At 34.7% G+C, this 27511-nt stretch overlaps 1 protein-coding gene across 3 annotated transcripts in view; it reads right to left on the minus strand.

Moving 5' to 3' along the window:
* Positions 1–3228: 3228 nt before the first annotated feature.
* PCM1 (pericentriolar material 1) overlaps positions 3229–27511 on the minus strand; it is a 97541-nt gene continuing 73258 nt past the window's right edge. For 2 of the 3 annotated variants that reach the window (XM_021713833.1, XM_021713832.1), the window contains one exon: positions 26002–26492. In XM_021713833.1, coding sequence (XP_021569508.1) covers positions 26472–26492 — 21 coding nt within the window. In that variant the 3' untranslated portion in view covers positions 26002–26471. Of the gene's footprint in view, positions 5208–7137; positions 7253–7337; positions 7431–10268; positions 10526–11069; positions 11143–15003; positions 15165–15776; positions 15913–16182; positions 16246–18223; positions 18422–20660; positions 20808–23317; positions 23455–23850; positions 24010–25472; positions 25594–26001; positions 26493–27511 lie in introns of those variants that run through there. The other variant, XM_021713831.1, reaches the window with a different exon arrangement.

The following is a 27511-nucleotide window of genomic DNA, read 5'->3' on the forward strand; positions in this document are numbered from 1 at the left end:
ACAAAAGTGTTCTAGTGTATATCTAATGCACACGTGATTGTTAACATTGAAACAGCTAAATTATATAGTGTTACATACATTGAACTTTTGAATACTGACAATCCTTCTGGAGAGTACAGGATTTTTCTATATGAAAATCTAGACAGATCACTGAAATTACAAGAATAAGTTTCAAAATTATGAGTGGAAATTTATATATTTCTTTGATAAAAAGCATTTACTGCTAAAATATGCCTTATTTTTGCTATCAGAAATTATACTCAAATACAATATGATTCTATGATGAACCACAAAAAAAGTTATAAGCAATTTATCTTTTAGATACCTATATAATACATATCTGACAATTGTGATGGTGGAATACAGAGAAACACAGGGTGGGACAAAAAAGAAAGAGGCATTCTTATGTGACAGAATTCAAAGTAAATTTGAAAATTGTAATCCAAAAAGCTATTTAAAATACCACTTTTGCAACTTAAAATTCATTATTCTTCTACCTCTGTCTTAAACATATTTGGAAGGTTGGAAGTATTAAGAGGGACTAGAAGTATGAGATTGTAAAACTAACATTTTGAGAAAATTACACCTCTAAGATTTGTTATAACAAAGGCTCTTTAGATTCTGTGTCCTTACCTAAGAAAATCCACAAAAAGAATATATAGCCAGAATATGTTCTCAAAGAACATGTGGACACAACCATGGGTTCTGGTAGAAAATCAGTATTTTTTAAAAACTCTGTCTTGGAAATTGATTTTAAAAACATGCTGATTAAAATATTGAAAAGTAAGTAAAACTTCTCCACAGGTTGAATATCCCAAATCCCCAAGTCTTAAATGTTCCAAAATCCAAAACTTTTTGAGTATTCACATGATGCTCAAAGGAAATGCTCATTGGAGCATTTCAGATTCTGGATTTGGGATGCCCAAATGTGAATATTCTGCTATAATGTGAATATTCCAAAATCTGAAAAAAAATTCAAAAATCTGAAAGTATTTTGAATAAGAAATACTCAGCCTGTACTAATGGTCTAAGTTTGAGAAAAATCTTAGCTTTTTTTCCCTCCAACATGGATATATCCTTACATCTGTACAGCACTTATATTCAAAAAATTTTCATGAACACTACTTCATTTGATAGAATAATACATGCCTTTTCTCAGTCTAGGAAAATTCTGAATACAATTGTGAGACAATAGGTGATGGTCATACTGATGAGTTAAAATTTTTGTAAATAGCAATGAGAATGGGATAACTCTTAAATGGATGTGTCCGAAGTCTTACTAAAAGTAAAGTTCATATTACTACTGTGAATTGCTATAGCACTTTATATCTTTCACAGCTTTTTTGTGATGCCACTTGATCAACAGAAAGACTTAAGCTGGCAGCTATACTCTAAAGATTGTTTGTTAAATGTGAGGTTTTCTAGCAAAATATTTGTAACTACATGACTTGCTTAAAATTAATCACGTGATTTGTTACATCTATATGTAGGGAATAAATAACTTATGAAAACAAGACTTAAGTCTTTATGCAAGGAATACATTTAATATGCAAAAGAGATATAACAGGCACAGCCTGTAATCCCGCGCCTTTGGGAGGCTGAGGTGAGTGGATTGCCTGAGCCCGCGGGTTCGAGACCTGCCTGGGCAGCGAGACCGCATCTCTACAATAAATAAAAAAAAAAAACCGCCGGGCGTGGTAGCGCATGCCTGTAATTCCGGCTACTCGGAAGGCTGATGCGGAAGGATCGCCGGAGCCCAGCAGGTCGAGGCTGCGGTGAGCGGCCACTGCACTCCAGTCTGGGCGACAGAGTGAGACTCCAACTCAAAAAAAAAAAAAAAAGAGATATAACAGAACTGTTGCACAGACACTTTATGCTGTGATTAGTTTTCAAAATAACCAAGTCAACAGCTCTCTAAATTGCTGGCCCAAAATATCTTTTGTTATGACTATTTCTAACTTTGTAAAGGTGAAGTAACTGGTAGGGTAATTAGGAAAAAAAAAAATATGAGCATTCCTAATATGAAAATCTCAAATGCTCCAATGAGCCTTTCCTTTGAGCATCATGTCAGCAATCTCAAAGGTTTGGATCTTGGAGCATTTCAGATTAGGGATACTCAATGTACATGTGTGCGCATGTATATGCACAGGCACGCAGAGCTTCTTCCTGTTCCTTAAATTTTCAGAAAATGAGCCAGCCAATGACACCAGTGAATCTAAGGAAAAAACCAGACATGTAAAACAGGATATGTTAGAGTAACAATTAGAGTTGTATAAGCACAACAGGAAATGCTGGCTTTTCCAGTCCAGATGACTGGGCAACTATATTTGTATTGTGAAATTAGTGAAATCCAGATCTCCGACAAATAAGCTGTTTATATTAAAGAAAAGTAAAAAAGGAATATCAGTCTATTTTTAAGTAAATATGACAATATTCTCTCCATAGGATACATATGAATCATGTTTTTAATTATCTGTATCTTATGGCGTTTTGACATCTTAAAAAGCCTGCTGGTAAGAGAGGGACCACCCTTCACAGGGTTGACCCTCTTAGAGTTAGCAAAGGGCTCCTCCAGGAGCAGACCTTTCACATACAAACCAACCAATCCCAAGTCTATATAGCCCTAATGACCTCCTTACCTAATTCTCACACACCAAGCTAGTACTTCCCCTGCCCTAAATCATTCCAGGGCAAGGTACTAGGCAATCAGAGACCATTCCTATAGCCCAAAGCCCTCTAGAATTATTCAAATCAGTCCATCTTAAACTGTTTACTCTGCCCTGCCTTGCCCTTCCCAAGGAAAGGCTCTGGGTAGGCTTTCTCCTTGCTCAGTCTTATGCCACCTGATCAAAATGTGGTGCTTTACACTCTGATCCTATGTGCTATGTGGTGACTCCCTCTCTGGAACCTTTGAGTGTAATAAACTTCTTTCTTCCAAGTCTCTGTCATTTCTTCCTTTGACCACACTGATTTTGATCATACCATATCCTTTTATCATACCATACCTAATATCTTAGAACAGTATATAAAATGACTAAGAAATAATAGTGTATATGTTCACTGTTAGGAAAAATGGTCTGAAGTTGAACCAATCTTTCTGGCTACTTGGTATGTCATTTTCATGTCCTGATTTTTTTTTTTAACATTTAAAACTGGTATGTCATAATTCTGGAATAAATTCTAAAGCATTAATAAATACGTCAACTTAAATGAAAATACAATTCAGGATTGTATATAGGATATACATTTATTAATAGTGAAAAAGCATTTACCCAAAGTGAGTTACAAAATACAAAGAATACCTCCACAATCTGGCTAGCTCATTATTTTAGGCATTATTTCAACCTGCATAAGGTTCTCTCTCCATCACTCATTTTTACCTTTGTTCCCCTCTATCTCTAACCAAAATTTTAACTTAAAAGAAAAACAGGATTATCCCTAACCCTTCAGCAACAGTAACTAGGGAAAAGAAGTTAAATAAGTTATCTGCTCTTAAGCCCTAGGCATTTTAAAACTAAATACTAAAATAGAAAAACTGGATAACAGCAGCTATAACACAAGTCAAATAAGCAAGTTTGATAAGATTCATAGGTACTATGGTAATAAATAAGATATAAATACAATTTTTCCACTGTTTCTATCTTAATATGCATACAAAGAGAGAGAGAGAGAGAGACCAGCTGCAATATGTAAGGCTTGGTTTAAGTACCAAAGTGAAATTCCTCTTCCTCATTTAAAATCTGGAAAATACAAACTTTGAATTTGCATATGTTTTTGTTCCAATTGCCCTGAAGTAAGGCCAGCTGGATAAGATGTCCTGATTCTGAATTGGTAGTTTTTTGAGCAGGTTTTATTAAAGTTGAAGATGTATGTTTTACATCATTTAAATTAAGTAGCAATATAGTGAATGCCCTCACAGGAAAATCCTTATTTAATACTCCCTGATTGGACATTACAGTTTTACACCAAGATATTAAGCAAATAAGAATTCTAAAGTAATACCCATCAAGTTCTCTTGTTATGGGGTGTTTTAGTCAATTGTCAACAAGCTAAAAGACTACCTGGAACTAATTCTTATTTTATTCATGGAAGAGTCTATAAGGTTGCCTTATTCATAGTAAACTGACTCTTGGAAGCCTTACTGGGTGTATGAAAAATTTAGGATAAAAAAGTAAACCACTTTTGAAAGTTTCCTTAGTGATGAAGAAGTCACATAAATTTTCAATACTTCTCCTGTGAACCTGTTTCTCCCTCACTACACACAAAAGCAACTGCTGTACTTTGGTCTTAAATTACCATATCAAAAGGCAAGTTTGTCTGAAGGCATACAGAATATTACTGTTCTGTTATATAAATTTAGTTCTATTTATTCCTCCTTGAAAAAGTTTGGTTTTTCACTTAAAACTAATCACAATTGTTACTTCTCTGTGCAGAAATACTCCCTAATTATATAAAGCTTTTTTAAAAAAACTTTTAGACTGAGGCAATATAGACAGGATATGAAATTCTGGAAAATATTTATCTAACAGATGATGTAAGTTCTAGGTAATAAAGATGTATGTTCTAAACTTATTATTCAATTTCAAGGGATTATTAATATACATTCTACAATAGCTTCACAGGTATCCTGGATACCATTCTAACCTGCCCTTTTCTTATACAGAAATAAGGACCTGAAGGTACCTAAAAGAACATTAAACCCAATAGCAGCATCACTGGCATTATTTGGAACACTGGCCTAATGGCTGGGTTTTAAAATAAATAATATATTTCTCTAACTCTTTACCTCTGCTCTTATCTGAATAGTCTAAAATCATATAGGATACTGACTTGCTGTATAGAATTCACTGTAATTTCCAAGAAAGATACTTTACAGATAAGTCCAAACTTTATTTAAAATTACATTTTAAATTTGTTACCAAACATCACAATGGGCCAAAAAACAAGAGCAAAAAAAGAAGGGAAAAAAAAAAACCCCACAGTGTATCAAGGCTTGAATCTGTGCAGGATTCAGTTTTTGATGTTTTAAACTACCATGGGCAGAAAATAGCACACCTATCAAAAATGCAGTGTCAAACTAATTTACATTTTTATACAGATCAAAACAGATGTTTATTTAGTACATTTTCATATATGCATTGACTATGTAAAGAGAGAGTTAGATGAGCTTCTGAAGACATCTCATATACTTTGGGCTCCCACTGTTTCTGAAAAACAGAATAATAATTAATGCCTTAAAAATTACTTATTGATTTACTATAATTCACTTTAACATTGTTCTCTGCCATTAAAGCTTTTACTTTTAATATAAGGTTATCATACAGAAAAAGCTAATTTGGCTTGCTAAAACAATTCCCTAACAGTAACAGTAAAAAAGAATAGGCAGAATTTGTTTCAATATGGCAGACTGAGCAGATATTTGCATTCTCTCTAAAAAATCTAGAAAAAAAAAACTTTAAAAAAGGAATAAATCTAGACCAGCAAAAGAAGAGTGGTTGTGAGAAAACAGAGAACAGCCAATATCAACAAGTTACCAGAATGCTCACAGCAGATGGAGGCATACTGAAGGACAGTGGAGGAAGCAACAGCCTAGAGACACTTGGAGAGGATGCATCTGAGAAGGGGTACCATATTCTAACGGGCAGAACTGGGCTGAAAACTGGAACATGAACTGAAGGTTTTGTATCTGAATGATCTGACCTTCTCTTCACCCCATTTCCAGGAAAAAGAAAAACAATAAAATATTATATATGATTCTAATCAATTGGTGAATTAACAGAGAATAACAAAAAGAAAGTCCTTCGATCTTGATGCAAGAAACATTATCTGAGTGTCCTAGCAGTTGTGTTATTAGACCCACAAAGAAGGAAATCTGGGACTATTACTTGGCTCTACAATGGATGATATTTATATAGAATCATCCTCAGAAAAAGTATAGAAGATTTAATTATTATAGTTACATAGCCAAAATATAAGTGTGTATACTTTAACCCTAATAATATAAGAATATGGATAAAACTGAACAGAGAACCTGAAAGAAAATGGGGGAGGAGCAGTAAAGAGATAATGACCAAAATTTATGAAACTGGAAAAAAAAAATTATTTATTCATTGAGTCGGGTTTCACTTGGTCACCCAGGCTGGAGTACAGTGGTGCAATCACAGTTTTCTGCAGCCTCGACCTCCTGGGCTCAGGCAATCCTTCCACCTCAGCTTCCCAAGTAGCTGGGACTACATACTTGCTGCCACTACACTCAGCTTTTGCTTGTTTGTTTGTTTGTTTGTTTGTTTGTTTGTTTGTTTGTTTGTTTGTTTTGTAGAGAGATGAGCTCGTGCCATGTTGCCTAGACTGGTTTTGGGATTGCTTGAGCAATCCATCCACTTCAAGCCTGCCAAAGTGAGCCACCGTACCTAAACTAGAAAATATACTGAGAGGGTGCCAAAAAAATGTACACACATTTTAAGAAAGGAAGAAAACTGTATTAAAATTTTAATAGTAAAATGAAAACAAGTCACATTTGACTTCTGCAATTACAAGAGGTGTTCAAAGTGGTTACCATTAGCATCCAGACACTTCTGATTATGGTGAATATCTAACATCTCTTAAAATGTGTATATAGTTTTCGGCACACCCTGTTATATATATATAAATGTAACCCAAGTAAAAAATAGAAAAACCAAAATTAATACAAACACTGAGAGGAGGTGACAAATTAGGTCTAAATACTGATTTGCCCAAGAGCAAGTAAGAGACTTAAAGATTAAGAAAAATCATAACATATTATTTAGAGTTAAAGGCATCTCCTCCCAAAGGAACTGAAAACTGATAATGAAAGGAAGTGGATCTTTGCTATTAATCAACAATTTTTTTGGCCTTTCTTAAACCATATTCATGTATATATATTACTTTGCTAAAACTGAAGATTTTAAAAAATCTTTTGACAATTTGAATTAAAAAATTATTTGAAAACGTTTTATAAACTAAGCAGCTGAACTAACATTTTCATAGAATTATGTTTCCTTTCCAGTATTTGCCTTAGACCTCCCAGGTACTAGTAGCATATTTAAAATATAAAATGGCTATATCAAGATTTCAATAACTTTTCAGTATAATAAGATTAAAGTTGCTTACTCTTACCAGGTTCTTTTAGTGTCTGAGAATTTCCAGCTAATTCTTCAGTCTGCATTTCACATATTTCACCAGATAAATGGTTTTTCTGTTCTTCTTCTACCATTTTCTTCCTTAGATCTGCCTTTAGAATAAATATAAAAATACAATTTTTAATTTTAACAATATTTGTTATATATAAACAAGTTTAATTAAAGAGAGCCAAATACCTCTGAATATATTGTCAATTTAAGTGGTAAATCTTCAACTTTCACAAAATCTTCTTCATCAGACTTTTGACTAATATTACCAGATTCTGCTTCCTGTAAAATAAATTTAATGAAAGAAAATGCACTCTACCTCTCTAAACAAGTCACCCACACCAAGCAATAAAGTGGATTATCCTATCAGTAGTTCTATCAATTAGTTTTCCTCTATAGTCAGCTCTATGAATAATTTAGAAAAACAGCATTCGCAGAAAGGGCTACATATCATAGCTATGAACATACTGTCAAGCTTTTAGTTATCAGATTGTAAAAAAAAAAAAATGGGCCCATTTTTATACATGTTGAAGAAATAGTTGTTACAATGTGGGCTAAAATAATGTGAAAAGTAATTACCGTGTCTTCATATGTTTTACAGAATGCAGCAGAATGTAAGTAAGCATTTACAAACTTTTTAATTTATCAATTCTGATCAGGCTCAACTAAAACTGAGGTATAAATTTAGTAGCTCCCATTTGTGGTCACCTCATTGTGTTTTACTTAAACATGCATTATTTTCTTCTCCTAATTCTCTCTTCTAATTTTTAATAGTATCATAATTCTACCAATCATCCAAGCAGAAACTTGTAGGTTTTTGTATTTTGCAGTATTTCTCACCCACTCTACTCTCATTCAGTTTGCATATCATACTTATATACAGCGCCTCCTAACCTAGCTTCCTTGACAGTGTATCTTATAGAGTCATCAGATAAATCTTCATAGACTATATCACTCTGACCATTTCACTTTCTTACGCAAAAATCTTTAGTAGAGATCCCTGCCTAAAATTCAAATTCAAGAGCTGCTATAATCTAACTTAATTTCAGTGGAATGTTTTCTACAGCAACTCAAAACTTAAGTTTTGAGCTGGTTATCTTAATTCACAATCACCCTTTAAATTTAAAATTTGTATGAATATGAAATAAAAAGATTCTAAATCGAAATACAAAATGGCAACTCCACACAATGATCAAATGATAATAAGAATAAACCAAACAGGCAATTTCAGAGTTTTAAATGTATAATTTTACTGGCAGTAAGGCAAACAAACAGTTGACAAGTAACTCTTTCTTCTAATGTTCTTGGAACATTATAAGCCCCCTTCCTGAGAAATTATAAAAGTGTAATTATAAATATATATATATATATATATATATATATATATATATATATTTTTTTTTTTTTTTTTTTTTTTTTGAGTTGGAGTCTCACTCTGTCGCCCAGACTGGAGTGCAATGGCCGCTCCCGGCCACCGCAGCCTCGATCTGCTGGGCTCCGGCGATCCCTCCGCCTCAGTCTCCAAGTAGCCGGAATTACAGGCATGTGCTACCACGCCCAGCTGGTTTTTTTTGATTTATTGTAGAGATGAGGTTTCGCTGCCTAGGCGGGTCTCGAACCCACGGGCTCAGGCAATCCACTCACCTCAGCCTCCCAAAGGCGCGGGATTACAGCTGAGCCACCGAGCCCAGCTTATAAATATATTTTTAAGAAGAAATTTTTTTTATTTAAGAGACAGGGTCTTGCTCTGTCATCCCTCTCTGTTGGCATGCTGCAGTGGTGGAATCACAGCAAAACTCCTGGGCTTAAGTGATCCTCCTGCCTCAGCCTCCCGAGTAGTTAGGACTATAGGCACATGCCGCCATGTTCAGCTTATTTTTAATTATTTTATAGAAACAAAGTCTCACTATGTTGCTGAGGCTGGTCTCAACTGCTGGTTTCAAGAGATCTTCCTGCCTCAGTCTCCCTAAGTGCTGGAATTATAAATGTGAGCCACTATACCTGACTAGAAAACGAATGTTAATTCTTATAAATGAAATAAGTCTGTTAGATCTAAAAGCAATTCTCTTGGATAAAATACTGTGTTACAAATCTCTTCTATTTTTGCTGACAAGAGGAAGTATATAAAATATATATAACTAAAGGATCGTTTGCTATAAAATTTAATTGAAACAAAAAGCCCAGAGTAAAACTAAATTTACATACTTCCTACTATTAAAGAAAAACCTGAGGCACAGTAAGATTTTAAAGAGTTCATCTGAGTAAGAAGAAATTCATGAATCGGGAAACACCAGACCATAAAAGGTTTAATGTTCCAATGACAAAATGTCAGAGGCAAGCATTTACTGGGAAAATACAAAAGCAAAATAAAAAAATTATTTGCTTGGTTTGCAATTACAAAATTGCCTTTTTAAAGTTACCTTGTTAGAAAGTCCCTAGTCACATAATCATATGCTAATTGACTGCTTATAATTGGCAAGGGTTAAGTTAAGCTTTAGTTCTGTCTAATATAACCATTAATCAGAAATGACCCAAGTTAAGTTTCACTTATGATTGCAGATAAAGCAAGATTAAGGTTATTTTTAGGACCTTTAGTCTTCTTTGCTCAGAAATTTTTCAGGCCTGGTCTCCATTTTAATTTTCTTTTAACCTTAATAGATTTACTAGTATTTTTTTTTTTTTTTTGTCATTCACTGTATGAGATAGACTCTATTGCTGCCAAATTGTTTTATTTCATATCCCAAATGTAAACCTTTAAGTTCATCAAAGATGTATAAAATATTCTAAATAACTGAGAAGTCAAGAATGGGTAGTATAATTCATTATCATTATCTCTCTTCAGATATGAACATGAATTCTCTCAAAGTTGTCACCTACAGCTCATGTCTTTGGTTCTCAAAACCATAAATTACAGAACAGCTTTTAGGTTTTGAGCTGGTTATCGTAATTCACTATCACTCTTCTGGCTCAAGTTTAAAATTTGTATGAATATGAAATTAAAAGGTTCTAAATGTAAATACAAAATGGCACTTGGGTTATGCTGAAACTGATAAACTGAAAATGAATAAATATGCACAGAAATGAAAAGTAAGAATATTTGGAAATGTAAATGATACATACATAGTCATTCACTAACACTGGAGATTCAGTATCAGGACTTCCAGCCAGAGAGCTTTCAGGAGTTTCCTGAGCAGATTTAACTTCTTTGACTCTAGGCACCAAGGTTTCAATTTCAGGTAAAGGTAATGGCAAAGGGTTAGGCTGATTAGATGACTCAATAGTAGGAGATGAGTCCTTAAAAGCAGCACTATTTAAAGGTTGCTCATTTTCTAAGATATTGAGGTAACAGGGTTTCACAGGAGAACTATCTTGGTCATCTGTCACCAAAAGAAAGTCTTAGTATTAGTGTAATGCAACAAATGTAAAATCTTATTCTCTATTACACTAAATAAAGACAATATGCACGAATGAGAGTAATCAAGACATATAAGACTAAAATGAAAAGCAACTAGAAATTTTCCTTTTCAATGGTTCTCAGATTTAGTCAATCAAAATCATCTGAAACATTTGAAGAATTAGATTCCTCAAATCTACCTGATTTGTAATGAATTTGGATTTTTAGAAGGTCTACAAATGGTATTTTTAAAAAATCCCCCACATTTGTATCTAGTGATGGTCTTTATAGAATTTTACCATGCAGGTAAATACTTGTCAACTTTTCTTTAACAATTGTTTGCAGAAACAAAGCCCTCTTATGTTTTCTACAGATGACTTATAAAAGAAGAAAAATATGTATCAGGTTCAAATTACCTGCAAAATTACATTAGCTAAAAATTCAGCTTTATTTATTTTGTTTTTAGCTTTTAAGCACATAAAGGGCATAGATAATCTTAAAATCGAGCACTTCTTTAGATGTCTTACCTTTACTAGTGGGCTCTTGTTCCAAAGGAATATTTTTGTTTTCTGCTGTTTTTTCAAAGTCATGTTGCAGAATCTAAAAAGGAAACAAATGATTTAATAGCAAAGCCTAAAATATCTAGTAGCCATCCAAGAGATGGTTACTAGTGTGTGTTATCTTTTCAGTCAGAGATTTATACAGAGAAATGAAAAAAATATCGTCTAAAAGTGTTTCAAGAAGTCTTTGTAATTTCAACATGGCTAAATAAAAAGGTTTCCTTTTTTTCTTAAACAACCTCAAAATAATACAGAGAATGGGAATAACACAGATTCCATTTTCCACTATTTTTCAGACTCCATCTTAAATGAAACTGAAAGATACACACACACACACACACACACACACACACACACACACACACACACACACATATATACTGGGGATGCCCCTCCAAAAAAACTTATACACATTTTAAGAGATGTTATCTATGTATTCCTTTTTGAAGCTGAACTGAATTATGGTAGCAATGTTTACTATGATGCTTGCTCAAAAAATGGCATCAGTCAAATAAGTGCTAGCGTGTGTGACAGGCAGGACAAAGAAAATGGTGGAAGCACAGTTGTTGTTCAAGGAGTGTGAGACTATTTTCAGTGGTATCTGAAATTCAAGAACATTGTGGAAGTAAATGACAATGGAGGCGTGACTATGCAACAGAACCTCCAACACGCCTAACAACTGCATGCATTCAGGGAAAGTTTGAGACTCATAGTACTGTGTTTGATGTGTACGAAGGAAGATGCAAAAGGCCTCTCACAGCAACAGGTCCTATAGTAGTTTGCCATAATCAAAAGTGTCCAGTTGCTGATGGTAACTACTTTGAGCACCTCTTCTAAATGCAGAAGTCAAATGTGACTTGTATTCAACTTTTGTTATTGGTATATATCGAGTATTATTTTAAATACCATTTTTTTCCTTTCTTAAAACATGTATACTTTTTTTGGCATCATGAGAGAGTGAGAGTGAGAGTGTGTGTGTGTGTGTGTGTGTGTATGTGTGAATAGGCATTAAGTAAACGGGAGAGGAAGTGACCACAAGGAGAGGAAGATGAACAAAGTGTGTGTGTGTGTGTGTGTGAATAGGCATTAAGTAAACGGGAGAGGAAGTGACCACAAGGAGAGGAAGATGAACAAAGCTAAATGCCTTTAGCAGGAGGAGGAAACAAAAACTGAGATTCACCTCATAATTGGAAGTATGAGATCTGGGAAGGAGTATAATGGTATGGCAGTGACTGGTGATGAAAAGGGGATAGTGGTAGTTGCTTAAAACTGTTTAAGAAAAACGTGAACACCTAACTTCCCTTCTCCAACAAACAGAAAATGAGATATAGAGAAATTAAACGAATGAGCCTCAGACCTGGAAGACACTGAGAGGAGCAGGGTACAGAAGGCATGAGTGAGGACATGGTAACGTGTCATATTGAAAACAGAAAAGCCACTATATATGCCTGTGTGAGACCTCAGCCCCATTCCCATGTCTTGCTTCATATATACCAGCAGCCAAGCTGGCAGGAAGAGATAGAAGGACCATTTTTTGGAAGAGTTTAAGCCCCCCCCCCCAAAGAAATAACCAATAGATAGTAACAATAGATGACCAATAGATATGGGAGTTTCTATCAAAATGCCAGCTGTCTCTCCAAATACCCTACAGTGAAGCCCCAAAGAACTCTAACCTGCTTTTTGGTATATCATTCTTTAATATAACTAAGGTTCAGCAGACATTTGAAGAAAGCCTCTAGATAGACAATAGAAGATACTGCTTATAATCAGGAAAAAAGTCTTCAGAAATGAAAAATATGACAGCTCAAAGAAAACAAAAAATAATTTCACGGATGTGTTAAGGTCAAGAAAACCTCTCAGAAAGCAAAACCAAAAGATAAAGTAAATAGAAAATAATAAGAAGAGAGGAGGCAATTAGAAGAGATCAATGAGGGCTAGTACTATTTGACAATATTAATTCCAAAAGGAGAGAAAAAAATGGTGTGGAAAAAATACAGAAAATGTGTTAAATAAAAGGACATGATACAGATTTTAAAAACCCAGTACCCACTATAGTGAACAAAAAGAAGACCCTAACAACGTATATCACTATAAAATTTCACAACACCAGAGGAAAAAATTAGAGCAGGGAAGAAAATAAACTGTACAGTAGTCCCTCTCTTATCCATAAGGGATACATTCCAAAATGCCCAAAACTATGGATCACATCAAACTTCATATATACTCTGTTTTTCCCTATACATACATATCTATACTAAAATTTAATTTATAAATTAGGCTCAGGAAGAAATTAACAATAACTAATAACAGAACAGAACAAATATAGCAATATGCCAGCATCACTACTCTTATGCTTTTGGGGCCATAATTAAGTCAAATAAGGGTTATTTGCACATAAGCACTGTGATATCTAGAGTGTCTATCTGATAACCTAGATGGCTTAAGTGATTAACAGGAGAGCAGTGTATATAGTATGGACATGTTGGACAACGGGATGACTCACATCCTGTGCAGGATGGAGTGGGCCTGTGCGAGACTTCATTCATCATTCTACTAAAAACAGCACACATCTTAAAACTTACTGTCTCTGGAATTTCTCCATTAAATATTTCCACACTGAAGTTGCCCGCAGGAAAATAAACCACAGAACGTGACACTGTGGATAAGGGGGGACTACTGTACACAAAGGATGAGAACTAAGAAAGGGAGTAGACTTCTCAACAGCAACATGGGAAACTAGACAAAGAGCAGTGCTTCCAAAGGTCTGAGGGAAAGCACTTTCAATTATGGGAGTGGAAAAGATGAGAATTAAGATTTTCTCAGACATATAAAGTCTCAAAATGTTTACATTTATGCACTCTTTCTCAGAGAGTTACTGGAAGATGTGCAACACCTAAATAAAGCAATAAACTAAGAAAGAGAAAGACAAAAGACCAGATTCCAGGAACACAGACCTGATAAAGAAATGACAACAGAATTTGAGGTTATGGCAAAAGACAAAGACTTGGGTGTATGTTCCAGGAAAATTAAATACATAAAACATTGAAACAGCTATAAGATACAGACGTGTAAAAGGCTAAGTATAAACAATATTTACCTGGTTTAGCAATCAATACTTACACAGTTCAGTTAAATCTAAATATCTAAATATTAAATATATTTAATCAGAAGACATACACACATTCACATCATTAAGAAATACTGTGATAAACAGCATAAGAAATTGTACAAAATTTTGCCTCTGGGGCAGGATGAGATGGAGGCAGGATACAGAAAGATTTTCGTTTTGTTATATACTATTTCCATGTATGACTAGAAGAAAAATATAAAATTAGTAAAACCCAGATCTTCCTCTACAGTAGTCTCATAGTTAAGACTTGTTACAGCCGGGCTCGGTGGCTCAGCCTGTAATTCCGTGCTTTGGGAGGCTGAGGTGAGTGGACTGCCTGAGCCTGCAGATTCGAGACCCGCCTGGGCAACTTGGCGAGACCTCGTCTCTACAATAAATAAAAAAAATTAGCCAAGTGTGGTAGTGCACGCCTCTAGTTCCAGCTACTTGGAAGGATGAGGCGGAAGGATCGCCAGAGACCAGCAGGGAGCGGCCACTGCACTCCAGTCTGGGTGACAGAGTGAGACTCCAACTCAAAAAAAACAAACAAACAACAACAACAAAAAAGACTTGCTACAAAAAAAAAAAAACCAATAAAAGATTAAAGTGCTTTAAAGTTAAACACTGCTGCACATCAAAATGTTTCATATTTTAATAAGCATATTAATGAGGCTTGTATTCATGAAAATGAGAACAGGAAAGCTGTAAATTTTAACATTTTTCAGAAGAATCTGCTTTCAGTAGTTAAAATAACACAGGTGGAAGGAAGCATGTCAGTCTACAATGGAATACCTGATCATCGTGTTCATTTTCTTCTGTAATTTCAGTGTTAGCTTGAAGTGATGTCTGGACATCCACAGGACCCTCTTCAAATTCTTCTACTTCTTCATCCTCATTCTCATCTTCTCCACTCCCATAATTAGTTAAAGCCTGAGTTTCAGCTTTAGACAAATCTAAGTTGATTAATAAATAATTTTTTTTTAATTTCAGTACTTAATCTTAACAATAGCTATCATTTAATACATTCCTGCATCAACAGGTGCTCTACATTTGATATCTTTTTTTTTTGAGTTGGAGTTTTATTCTGTCGCCCAGGCTGGAGTGTAGTGGCATGTTCACAGCCACCCCAGCGTCAACCTGCTGGGCTCAAGCAAACCTTCTGCCTTGTGCCTTCCAAGTAGCTGGAACTACAGGCATGCGCTACCGTGCCTGGTTAATTTTTTGACTTATTGTAGAGATGAGGTATCACCAAGTTGCCCAGGCTGGTCTCGAAACGCGGGCTCAGGCAATCCGCTCACCTTGGCCTCCCAAAGTGCTGGGATTACAGGTTTGAGTCACTGTGCCGGGCCTACGTTCAATAACTTAAATCTAAAAAAACATTAAGTACTAGAAAAACGTGGTGCAGAAAGGTCAACAAGTAATTTAGTCAGGGTCACAGTGAAATTCTAAATAAGATTTATTTGACACTTAATTCTATACTCGTTACACTCCACCAAACTGTTTCAATGAATGATCTACAAAGAGCTACTGCATAAGCATACATAGTACAGAGTCTTTACACTTACTAATAGACACTGGACACCCTTCATTTTCTTCATCTTCCTCTTGATCAGAAATATCAGATCTCACATTTTTGGGACCTTCACCATCATACACCTCGGATGTTTGAGTCTGCTTAACTGTTTCAGTCTCATCCTTGTCCTAGACACAAATAAATTTGAGTAATTAATTCCCTAAAGTACATTTTTAAAAGGTATGAGATATATCATAAAAATTAATAATAGTTATTACCTAATAAAAGATACAAAGAGACATTTTTTGAGTCTAGTTTTGTTTTTTTTAAAAATGTATCAAAAGAAGGGACACTTGGCAAGATAGTCTGGTCTGAAACATTAAGGTAAAACTGTTTAAATTATTTAATATTTTGTTTTATACACATTATTTTTAGGCAAAAATTAAATTAACACATACTTTGTCTTCATCATCAATCTCTCCAGCAGGTGAGCCATGATCTCCTTCAAGAATCCTTTTGGCCTATAAAGCAAATCAATTAAACAGAATTTAGTAATATACTGAGGTATTCAGTAAACTTTGAAAACTGATACGCTGTTTGACCATCATCCAAAGAGCTAAATGCTTCTTTAAAAATGCAAGTTCAACTCTTTTATTTAAATATTTTAAATTAACAAAGCAAAAAGCAACACTGCAGACCTGACTATTCCTTGGATATGTAAGAGGTGTCTCAAACTTACTAAGTCAAAAACAAAATCTTGATTCCCTTCTATCCAAACCCATCCTTCCCTAGTCTTTGCAATGTCAGTAAATGACACTTCATTCACCTAGATGCACAAGCCAGAAAATTAGGAACCAGCCTTTGCTTACTTTCATTATCCACATCTAAACCATTAGGATGCCTTATTAACTTAATTATAAAAATGTATTTGTTGTTGTACACCAATGTAAGACATTAAGCTTATCATTTCATCTGAGACTATTCCAACAGCTTTACAACTGGTATTCTTACTTCCATCTCTACTCACTCACAATCCCAGTTCAATATGGTATCCAGACAAATCTTTTAAATTATACATGAGATTATGTCATTCCTCTATTTCAAATTTTCCTGTAAGTTTCCATCATACTTAGAATAAAAAGCCCTTACCAAAATTCCTAATGCCTCATAATTTGGTTTTACCCACCTCTGCGACCTCATCTCCAATACTCTTAGCACATCACTTAATGTGTTCCTCCAACCCTGGCTTTCTCTCTGTTCTCCTGCCTTATAGTCTTCACGCTTAGTTTTCTCCACATGGAATTGCTCTTCTCTTTCATCTCCATGATGAGCTCCACCTCTTAGCTCATGTTTCACTCCTTCAAAAGAGCCTCAATGAGACTGTCTATCTCAAGTAGACTGAAAGAATACTGCCTTCTCCTCATTTATCATGACAGGCTGTATTATTTTCCAATCACTTATTATGGCATTATGTTGTTTTATTTTCTTCTAGCTCTTAGCAGCAGCCGAAATTATCTTTCTTTCTTTCTTACTTATTTGTTTATTTATTTATTGAGTTAGGGTCTCCCAATCACGCTCACAGCAGCCGTCTCAACCTCCTGGGCCCAAGCAATCCTCAGTCTCAGTCTCCTGGGATAACAGGCGCACACCACCACCACACCTGGCTAATTTTTATTTTTATTTTTTTTTGTAGAGATGAGGCCTCACTATGTTGCCCAGGCTGGTCTTGAACCCCTGGGCTCAACAATCCTCCTGCCTAGGGCTCTCAAAGTTCTAGAATTATAGGCATGAGCTACTGTGCCCAGCCTTATGAAATGTATTTTTATCTAGAATATAAACACCATGAAAAGTATGAAACAGACAGCTTGATTTTGTCTACTTTAAATTCTAAGGAAGAAGGGTCATCTCTTTCTATTTGGGTCTTAACCTCCTTTCCCTCTTATTAAAGAAGGTCAAGGAAAGGGTGCAGATCTAGGGAAAAAGCTTCCTGGTACACCTCAAGTTGAGGGGGAACAAACTCATTCATTTTCACATGTGATCAAGACTAATTTGACAAGACAGAACAAAAACTACAGGGATGTGAAACTAAAGCCTTAACTGATAAACAAGCACGTGTGTTGGCTGTGAGTGAACTCTGGGTGCTACATATTCTCACTAGTAGGAGTATCTATGGAGACTGGCAACAGCCATGGCAGGCAACTGGCCAAGGACCAGATCTCAGTCTTCCTCTCCTCTTTGGAAAGTCGAATAAGGGACAATAATCCAATGATGTACCATGTACACTTGGCATCAACTCCTGTCTGGATTCCTTCCTGATCGTTAGCCACTGCTATTACTCCTGAGATTCCATATGTGGCTAGTACATCACTGATTTATAATTTGATTAACTGTTACCAAAAATAACTTTTACCAAGGTAAAATATGATTTTAGCTATTAATAATGATCAAGAACTATATTTATGTACTAATGATCCTAGCATCAAAATGAATGTTATTTACCTCTTTGGCATAAGACTGTATCACTCCAGCAGCTTCTATTTTCCTTTTGCATCTCTGTTTAACTGTTATACTATTATTATCCAAATCCTGCATGAGCTTGAAGAAAGCCAATTCATTAAACAATACTTCGGATATCTCTACAAGAAGATCTTCTCCACAGTCTTTCAGTTTTCTGCCAGAAAATTTTGCCAGTGAATCCTATTCAAAGATAGACCAAATACTTTTAAGGTCATAGTAAACTGCAACTGCAGAACAATACAAATGATTAAAACGTGTAAGTTATGATAATAATTACCTAGAAAAAACAATAATATTACTTTTAAGCATTGAGAAACTTAAAACAAATGGCTAAGATAACTAGGAAAGTTCCCAGACAGCATAGGAGTATACATACAAACTATAATAATAAGTTGTAAGTGCTGTAGGAAGAAGAAACTGGTTCAAGTTGAAATACAGATCATGTAAAAGAAAAAAAAATTTCAGGACTCTTAGAATGCATTATGCCAAATGGGGAAGTTAAGCCCTTGGAGAGTCACGCAACATTCTGCTTCTTAGATTATAGATTAACTCTCTTGCTCATTGTTCTTGTTCTGTAAATCACTACAAGACCAGAGGCCAGATCTATCCTATTGCAATCACTGATTTTTGTTATAGATTAACTGCCTTCCTAGATACTTTCTTGGACCTAACTCAGACCAAATGGCAGAAAAGACCCCGTGTCTGTTACATCCTCAGTGAGGAATGTTAAATATATCTTTTCTGAAAGAAAAAGACCACTTCAACTAATCAGATCATCGTAACTATGCATTAAGCCTTATACAGAAAAATGTTGACTTTCTGTTAAGCTTTCCTAAACTTCATCTGTATTAACAACTCCAAACTTCTAGACTTTGGAACAGATTTCCGTTCTTTGAAATATGTGCTTGCCAGGTGGCCATCCTCAAACCTTGTGCTTCTATAAACTTTCTTTAAACCAGATTCTGAAACTTTTGATTATTTTAGTTTGACAATCATGAAATATACAAGTCTGCTATATTCTATACATTTTTTATAAAATCACTCTTGTCTTTCTTTAAAAAAATATGAACTATGCTATTTAGAAAACAGGCAAACAACTATGATGCCTGCTCCTCATCCTCTGTCAAAGGACTACCTTATCTAATATAATTAGGGAAAGAAGTACATATACTGTGTACTTTGTTAAAAAAAAAATTCTTATGTAGGTTTCAGAAGGACAAATGTAGAAAACAGTAATTTAAATGCTAGGTCATAAAACATTTTCAGTAGTCTGGAAAATATTAATGCAAATTAACTTTTATTCTTCATTTATGTCCCCCTCGTGGAAAAAATCACGGGGCAAAAGTCAAATTCTCTTTGACTTAGAAAAAAATCTTATTTTCATATTAATGCTTTGGGATCTGCCCACAACTACGGCAAAAATAGGCAAAAAGGAAGGATTATATGAATCTTGATAAAAAGATATTTTCATTATAAATAATTTCTTTTTCAGCCTAACTCTAAAATGGAGTTGAAGTTCTACAATGTACAATACTATCAATGTCCTATATTCCTTATAAATTATGTGTGAGTACTATTATATTAAACAGAGTCAGGACAATTTAGAAACTATTAATGAAATTATATTTTAGTCTTAATACTAACAAAATGGAAAATTATAGTGACAGAAATTTGTATTAGGTCCAAGGTTTTAAAAAAGTGAATAGAAAGTTGATAATATTATATGTAAAACCAGTTCAAACACAGAAATAGGAAACAAGAAAAAGCTTCCTAAGAAAATTTTGTAATAAAGATGAAAAGATGAAACAATACATGTCACGAAACTATCGCAATAGAAAAATAAGTAAATATGCTTGAGACATAGGATTTCTCAACACTGGCACTACTAACACTTAAGGCTGGATGATTCTTTGCAGTGGGGGACTGTTCTGTGCCCTGCCAAAAGTTTAACAAGATGTCTGATCTCTACCCATTAGATACCTGTACCTACTCTCTCCTCTTCCCTCCCTCCCTTTCTACACGACATGTAATAAACAAAAAGTCTGTAGACACTGCTAAATGTCTCCTGGGAGGCAAATTCTCCACCAGTTGAGAACCACTGTCTTAATATGATTTAAGGTTAGTGTTACAGCCTAAAACGTCTTTACATTCAGTAGCTAGTTTCTGGCTTCTAAAACTTCCCAGATTAGTAAAGACATCATTTTAGAAAAAGTCATAGCGGGAAACTGCCGGGGGTAGGGCACAGCTCATCAACAAAGAAAATAAATAACCTAAAAAGTATTAAAACATCATCTTAAATAGAAGCTGGACTGGATATCTACCTGAATAAACTGTGTAATGCCAGAACATGAAATGACCCTACCAGAAGATCCCAACCACATGGTACATACTGGTAAGTCATACAAGCATAAACTCTTACCTGTAATATACTTCCAAGTTGTTTATGAAAGAACTTTACAAACTCTTTGCTCTCATCATTTTGCTGGGTAAGAGTCAAAACCATGCGTCTTACTGAAGTTAGAAGTTGAGAGGAGCATACTTCATCCATGTGCTCCTGAGAAAAATTCTAGTTGGTTAGGACATAAACTTACCCATTGCTTAAAAAAAATTAGTCTATACAGTACGAAATTTTATTTTTCTTGCATGATGCTTCTCCATTTTCAGATACACATTTGTAAATATCTGCTCATTAGAAAAGCCAAACTCCTACTTCATACACATTGAGGGGTTTGGCAATTTTGACCTACCATAGCAGATGATGACCAGTAAAAACACTGGCTGATTCACTACTTTTCATCACCTCCTTTCTATACCTTAAGAAAGAAAACTATCCACACTACAGTTTTCATTTAACCTGTCTTCCTGTGTGCAGTTCTGTTAATTTCAACTACTCTTACAACCGTCCTCACCTTCTACTAGTTCCCTCTTTATTATCTGATAACTCATGGTTTCCCAACCTTTACAATACTAACATCTATGCATTGTAGGATGTTTAGCAGCACCCTGGTCTCTACCCTTTAGATACCAATAACACTTCAAATAGGGGCTAATTCATAGGAGACATCAGTTGTTAAATAAATATATTATTTTTTAAAAGCACACAGTAGGTGCAATAAGGAGCTGTGGAAACATATGAGAGGTAACAACAAATATCTCTAAAGAAGTAATATTTCGAGCCGGGCTTGGTGGCTCAGCCTGTAATCTCGCGCCTTTGGGAGGCTGAGGTGAGTGGATTGCCTGAGCCCGCAGGTTCGAGACCCGCCTGGGCAGCAAGACCTCATCTCTACAATAAATCAAAAAATCAGTTGGACATGATAGCGCATGCCTGTAATTCCAGCGATCTGGAAGGCTGAGGCAGAAGGATCGCTGGAGCCCAGCAGGTTGAGGCTGTGGTGGCCGGGAGCGGCCCCTGCACTCCAGTGTGGGCTTCAGAGTGAGACTCCAACATAACTAAGTACTGGCAGTCCTTCTTGGTCAACTCTGGCTCTTCTTTCATGCTGAAGCACCTGGTCCTGCATCCCAGTTCTAGAACCCTTTCTCTTCTTACTTACTGGGGGTGCTAAAAAAAATGTATACACATTTTAAGAGATGTTAAGAGATGGTCACAGTAATCAGAAGTGTCTGGACGCTGATGGTAACCACTTTGAGCACCTCTTGTATTTGCAGAAGTCAAACATGAGTTGTATTCAACTTGAGTATTACAATTTTAATGGAGCTTTTTCCTTTCTTAAAATGTGTGTGCATTTTTTGGGAACCCTCAGTATAAGGCCATGGCTTTAGGTAGCATCTACTGTATATGCTATAAACTACTATCTCCAGTTGTGCACAGAATTAGTTTAGTAACCAAATAACTATCTAACCTTGCTAGATGGTTCTCTAACAGGTAGTTAACATTTCAAGTCCAAAACAGAACTCCTGATCTCCTCCTTCTCGCAAGCCTTCTTCTTTTCAATAAATCCTACTTCCTTCCAGCCAGTTTTATCTTTCTCCTAACAACCTATTAGTAGGACCTGTTGATTTTCAAAATATATCCCTACCACATATTCCTTTACCATCACCCTTATCTAAGCCACTATCACTTTTCATCTGATCTCATTGCACTTCTGACTCCTATAATCAATTCTCCAAAAACAAACCAGACTTTATTTCTCTCTTGCTTAAAACATCCTAAGAGTTTCCCCTCAAACTTCTAATAAAGTCCAAACTTCTAATCATGGCCTATAACACTCTACATAACTAGCTCCTCCCTCCCTCTCCAACTTAATTTCATACAAACTTACTCCAACCATACAGGCCTTTCTCTGGTTCCTTCAACATGCTAAGCTAATTCTTACCTTGAGGCCTTTCACTCTGTCTGGAATGATCTTGGTTGAAGCTGGCTCCTTAATTACATTTCTGCTTAAATGTTTCCTTTTCAGATTTCCCTGACCATTCAGTATAAAACAGGCACCATCATATCACTAAATTTTAATTGCCTGCATGGTACATATCACTACCTGATACATATGTACTTATATGTGTTATACATTTGTTATTTTAGTCTGTATTCCTCCTAGCATGTAAGCTCCATGAGCAAAGGCCTTGACTTGTTCACTGCTATGTTCACAAAATTTGGCATAAAATAGGCATTCTATAAACATTTTTTAATAAATAATAAATATTGTGCAAACATTTAAAAATATGCAATAGAAAAATAATTATCTACACTGTTGCTTGTAATTGTATAAGGAAAAGAAACTGCTTTTTCTTAAATTGGGTATTTGCTAGTTTATAATTACCATTTTCTACTTTTCAACATTTTTCATAAAATTTTTTTACTGTTGGCTATAAAAAAAAAAGAAAAATAAAGATCTAGAAAGACGTTTATAATATAGTAAATGAATGTGCATATAAAGTGCAAAATAGGACAAAGAGTCACAAAATGTTGGTAGGGCTATCACTTGGTGACAAAATTATGGGTGATTTTTAATGTTTTTCTACTGTTTATCTGTATTGTCAAAATGTATTACAATAAAGTCTTTTGTATGAATTAAGGAACAAAACAAAGAAAGTTTATTTTTTAAAATGACTGCTTACCTTCAAAAAAGGAATGACTTCTTTCATAATTGCTTTAATTTGCCGGTCCAGTTGCTGAGTATCAATTCTAGGACATGGGATGGTAGAAACTTCACTTATAGGTTGTTGTGAACTATGATTTTCAATAATGGGAGTTTCTATTTTTTTAAAAAAAATGATATATTAGCAAAACAAAGCCTATAACATTATAGATATGCATTTATGCAAAATTTTAAAGAATATTAAATTCTGATATTATATGCTAACATAATACAAAGAAACACCTATATAGTTTTACCACCCCATCAATTAAAAACCAGCAATAAGACCACCATTAGGGTGGGACTGGCAGTTGAGGGAAACTGCTAGGGAAGGGAGGAGCATACTTCATCAACAAGGGTACCTGCATGATCAATGTTTATATACCTAACCCTGAATTGTACCCCACATCTTTATAAAAATAAATATTTTTTTAAAAACCCATTATATAGAGTAGATTTTTCAATTTGTTATATTATATTGCATTTTGATTATTCTAATCAATAAAAGCATACCTTCTAAGTTATTAACTGTGGTAGTTGCAGCAGCACCATCTTCATCCTCAATAATTCGGCAGGTGCATCTCATATTTGAGTTACTTTCAGCCTCAGTCTTCATACGCTCATATTCCCTCATTCTGGCTAATGCTTGATCTAAGTGAATCACAGTATTACCTGCATTTGGAACAAAAATATTTCTAGACTATGTAAAAGCAAACTTCTTCATGTATTTCTCAAATGCATTAATTAAAAAAAAAAGTCTGAACATGAAGAAAAATTAGCTTTAACAAGTTCCAAGCACTATACTAATTGGGCACTTCATATACATTATCACAATTATTCATTTAATCCTTAAAATAATCCTTTAAGGTAGATGATAGTAATCTGATATTCAAAGAAATAAGTAACTTGAACAAGGTTTCAAAGCCAATTAAATGGAACAGGAATCTGAATTTAAGTCTCTCAAACTCTAAAGCCCATCTTTATGTTACTACATTACACTGTTTCATTTAAACAATATAAAGAAAATAAATTCTAAATGTCATGCAAATTCTGATGAAAACAATTCAACCTAATACAAGCAAATAAGGTAAGGAGAAAACACGTATCAATGAGACTTCCCAATTCTGCCATGTCCACTTCAGACAAAGCTAGCGGTGAAGATGTGTGAGAAAAAAAAGAAATCAGTAAATAAAATAGCAGTCACTTCACAACTCAGAATGGGAGGGGCAATCTAAGTGGGAAAGTATTGGCTGGAGTAATTTTTCTCTACAATGAGTTGAGCTCAGTATAAAGCTGATAAGCATTTACTCAGAGGGCATCTAAGGCTTAGAGTTCTCAATAAGCAGGATGAGCAAAAGGAAAACCTCTGTTTTGGTGAAAGGTAGTGATCTAATGATGAAGCAAAGCTTGGCCCTTTTCTTTTTAGTGAAAAATGCCTTTGAAAAATCATCTAAATCTTCTAATCAGATGAACAGACACTAAAATAATGGGGACATTATTTTATCAACTAAGTGCCCTAAAAGGTTGAATGATTTAATACTCAGCTATCTTTTGATGCGTCACAGTCTAGAACATGTATCAAGTACCTATATATTTTTTTTCCCTTAAATATTCTTTTCAAGTCTGGAACTCAATCTCTTTTGTTTTACAGCTGATTGGGGAACAACAACAACAAAAAAGCAATGTGCCATACTTCAGTTATCTGAGGTTTTCACTACTAGGTTATTTATGGTAAGAAATCTGAATGCTTCATTCAAATTATTGAAAATGTGATTAGATAAGGCCTGAACTGTTCCTACTGCTTAGCTGGGTAACCTTAAAAGACATCCTTCCTCTTAAAGAAATGAATATCTTCTGAACTCATACTAGAAAGTTCTACATATTTTTCACAAGAACATAAAAAAGGAGACAAGATCCTCATTTCCTTAGTATATGCAGTCAGAAAGTTAAATGATTTGCCTACAGTTGGAGTCAAGAGTCAGAAGATTCTTGAATTTAGACTGGTAGACACTTAAATCCACATTCTTTCAATCACATCTTGCCTTTTAAGACTTTTGTTTTCTTATGAATGCAATTCAAAGACTGTACCAGGTCAACTTAAAGTCGTTTCTAAGATTATACAAAACTGTGCTTACCTAGATCATCTGTTGCAAAAGGCTCAAAATTTGAAGATACAGACATGACACTAGCATTATCAGCATCATTTTGCTCACTTATTTTATGTGTTTCTCTTTCAAAGTTCTTCTCAAAAGTTTCCTAAGTTACAGCAAAACAAAGTAATATTTCTTTCAAAAATTTCATCTTAAATATTAAGGATCCAACAAGAAAACTAATTATTTGCATAAAACTATACATTTAAAAGAGATATTATTCATAAGTTATATGAGTATTCCATCCAAACAAGACTATAACCAAAGTTTTTAAAGGTTGAATATAGTCACATAGAATGCAAAAATAATAGCCTTATAGAATATTTGTCATTATATAGATAAAAACAAACAAAGCCAGTACTGATTAAATTCTAAACTGGCAAAATTAACATTTTAAATTATTTACACACTCTCAGGGACATTCTCCTATCTCCAAAACTTAACAATGTCGAAGTACCTTACTATACCTGGTTGTCTAACATCAGGAAAAAAAAAGATGAAAACATCATTTGTATTTTTTTTAAAAATCAACTTTATTGAAATGTATTTTATATACAATACAATCATCTTAAATGTAGTTTAATGAGTTTTGACAAATGTATATACACCATGTAACTAGGTTCGCTAAAGATAAAGACCATTTCCATCAGCCCAGAAAGTTTCTTCATACCCATCCACTATCTCTACCACTTCCCACTCATGATTTCTATCACTGTAGATCAGTCTTCTGGTTCTAAAACTTCATGTAAATGGAACCATATAATATATACTTGTCATTATCTGGCTTCTTTCACTTAGTGTATTTCTAAAATTAATCCATGCTGTTGTTTCAGAAGTTTGTTATCTTTTAATGGCTGGATAGTATTCCACTGTATGAATATACCATAGTTTGTTCATCCACTTATCTGTTGATGCTCCAGTCTGAGGCTATCATAACTAAAGATGCTATGAATATTAATATACAAGTATTTTGTGCATATTTTTTCATTTCTCTTGGATGGATACCTAGAAGAAAAATTGCTAGGTCACATGCCACATTTATGTTTAACTTTATAAGAAACTGCCACACTGCTTTCCAAAGTTGTTGTGAATTTTACATTCCCTAAGTAGTGTGTGAGTCCCAATTGTCCCACATTCTCATCAACACTTCTTACTGTTAGTAGTCTGTTTCATTTTAGCCATTCTCATGGATGTGAAGTGGAATTTTCGGTGGTTTTCTTAGGTTGGTGCAAAAGTAACTGCGGTTTCAGATTGCAAATTTTCAGTCATTATAACTAGGCTCAAGCACATATTTATTAATCAAAACAGAAACCATTACAATCAAAACATTTTTGCTAATGGGAAATAAGTCTATTTATTCCTGTAGCATAAAAATCTGTGCTTCAGGATTCACTGAACTCTTGGAAAACATTTCCTGCATCCTGCTGGTTGTGGCAGCATTGTCCCTGCAAAAAGTTGTCAAGATGCTTGAAGAAGTGGTAGTCAGTTGGTGAGAGGCCAGGTGAATATGGTGGATGAGGCAAAACTTCACAGCCCAATTCTTTGAGTTTTGAAAGTGCTGGTTGTATAATGTGCAGTTGGGCATTGTTGTGGAGACCAACTGGGTTATTTCTGTTAACCAGTGCCGGATGCAGGCATTACAGTTTTCGGTGCAGCTCATCGATTTGCTAAGCATACTTCACAGATGTAATATTTTACTGGGACTCAGAAAGCTGTAGTGGATCAGATCAGTAGCAGACCAACACACAGTGACCATAACCTTTTTTTGGTACAGGTTTGACTTTGAGAAGTGCTTTGGAGCTTCTTCTTGGTCCAACCACTAAGCTGGATATTACCGAATATCATATACAATCCACTTTTAATTGCACATCACAATCTGATCAAGAAAATGGTTCATTACTGCGCAAAAAAAAGAGAAGATGACACTCTGAAATGATGACCTTTTTGATTTTTGGTCCGCTCATGAGACACCCACTTACTGAGCTTTTTCACCTTTCCTATTTGCTTTAAATGCCAAACAACCC

This window comes from Carlito syrichta, unplaced genomic scaffold (genome assembly GCF_000164805.1).
Source record: "Carlito syrichta isolate Samal-C Ts95f unplaced genomic scaffold, Tarsius_syrichta-2.0.1 Scaffold304757, whole genome shotgun sequence".
NCBI classification, from domain to species: domain Eukaryota; kingdom Metazoa; phylum Chordata; class Mammalia; order Primates; family Tarsiidae; genus Carlito; species Carlito syrichta.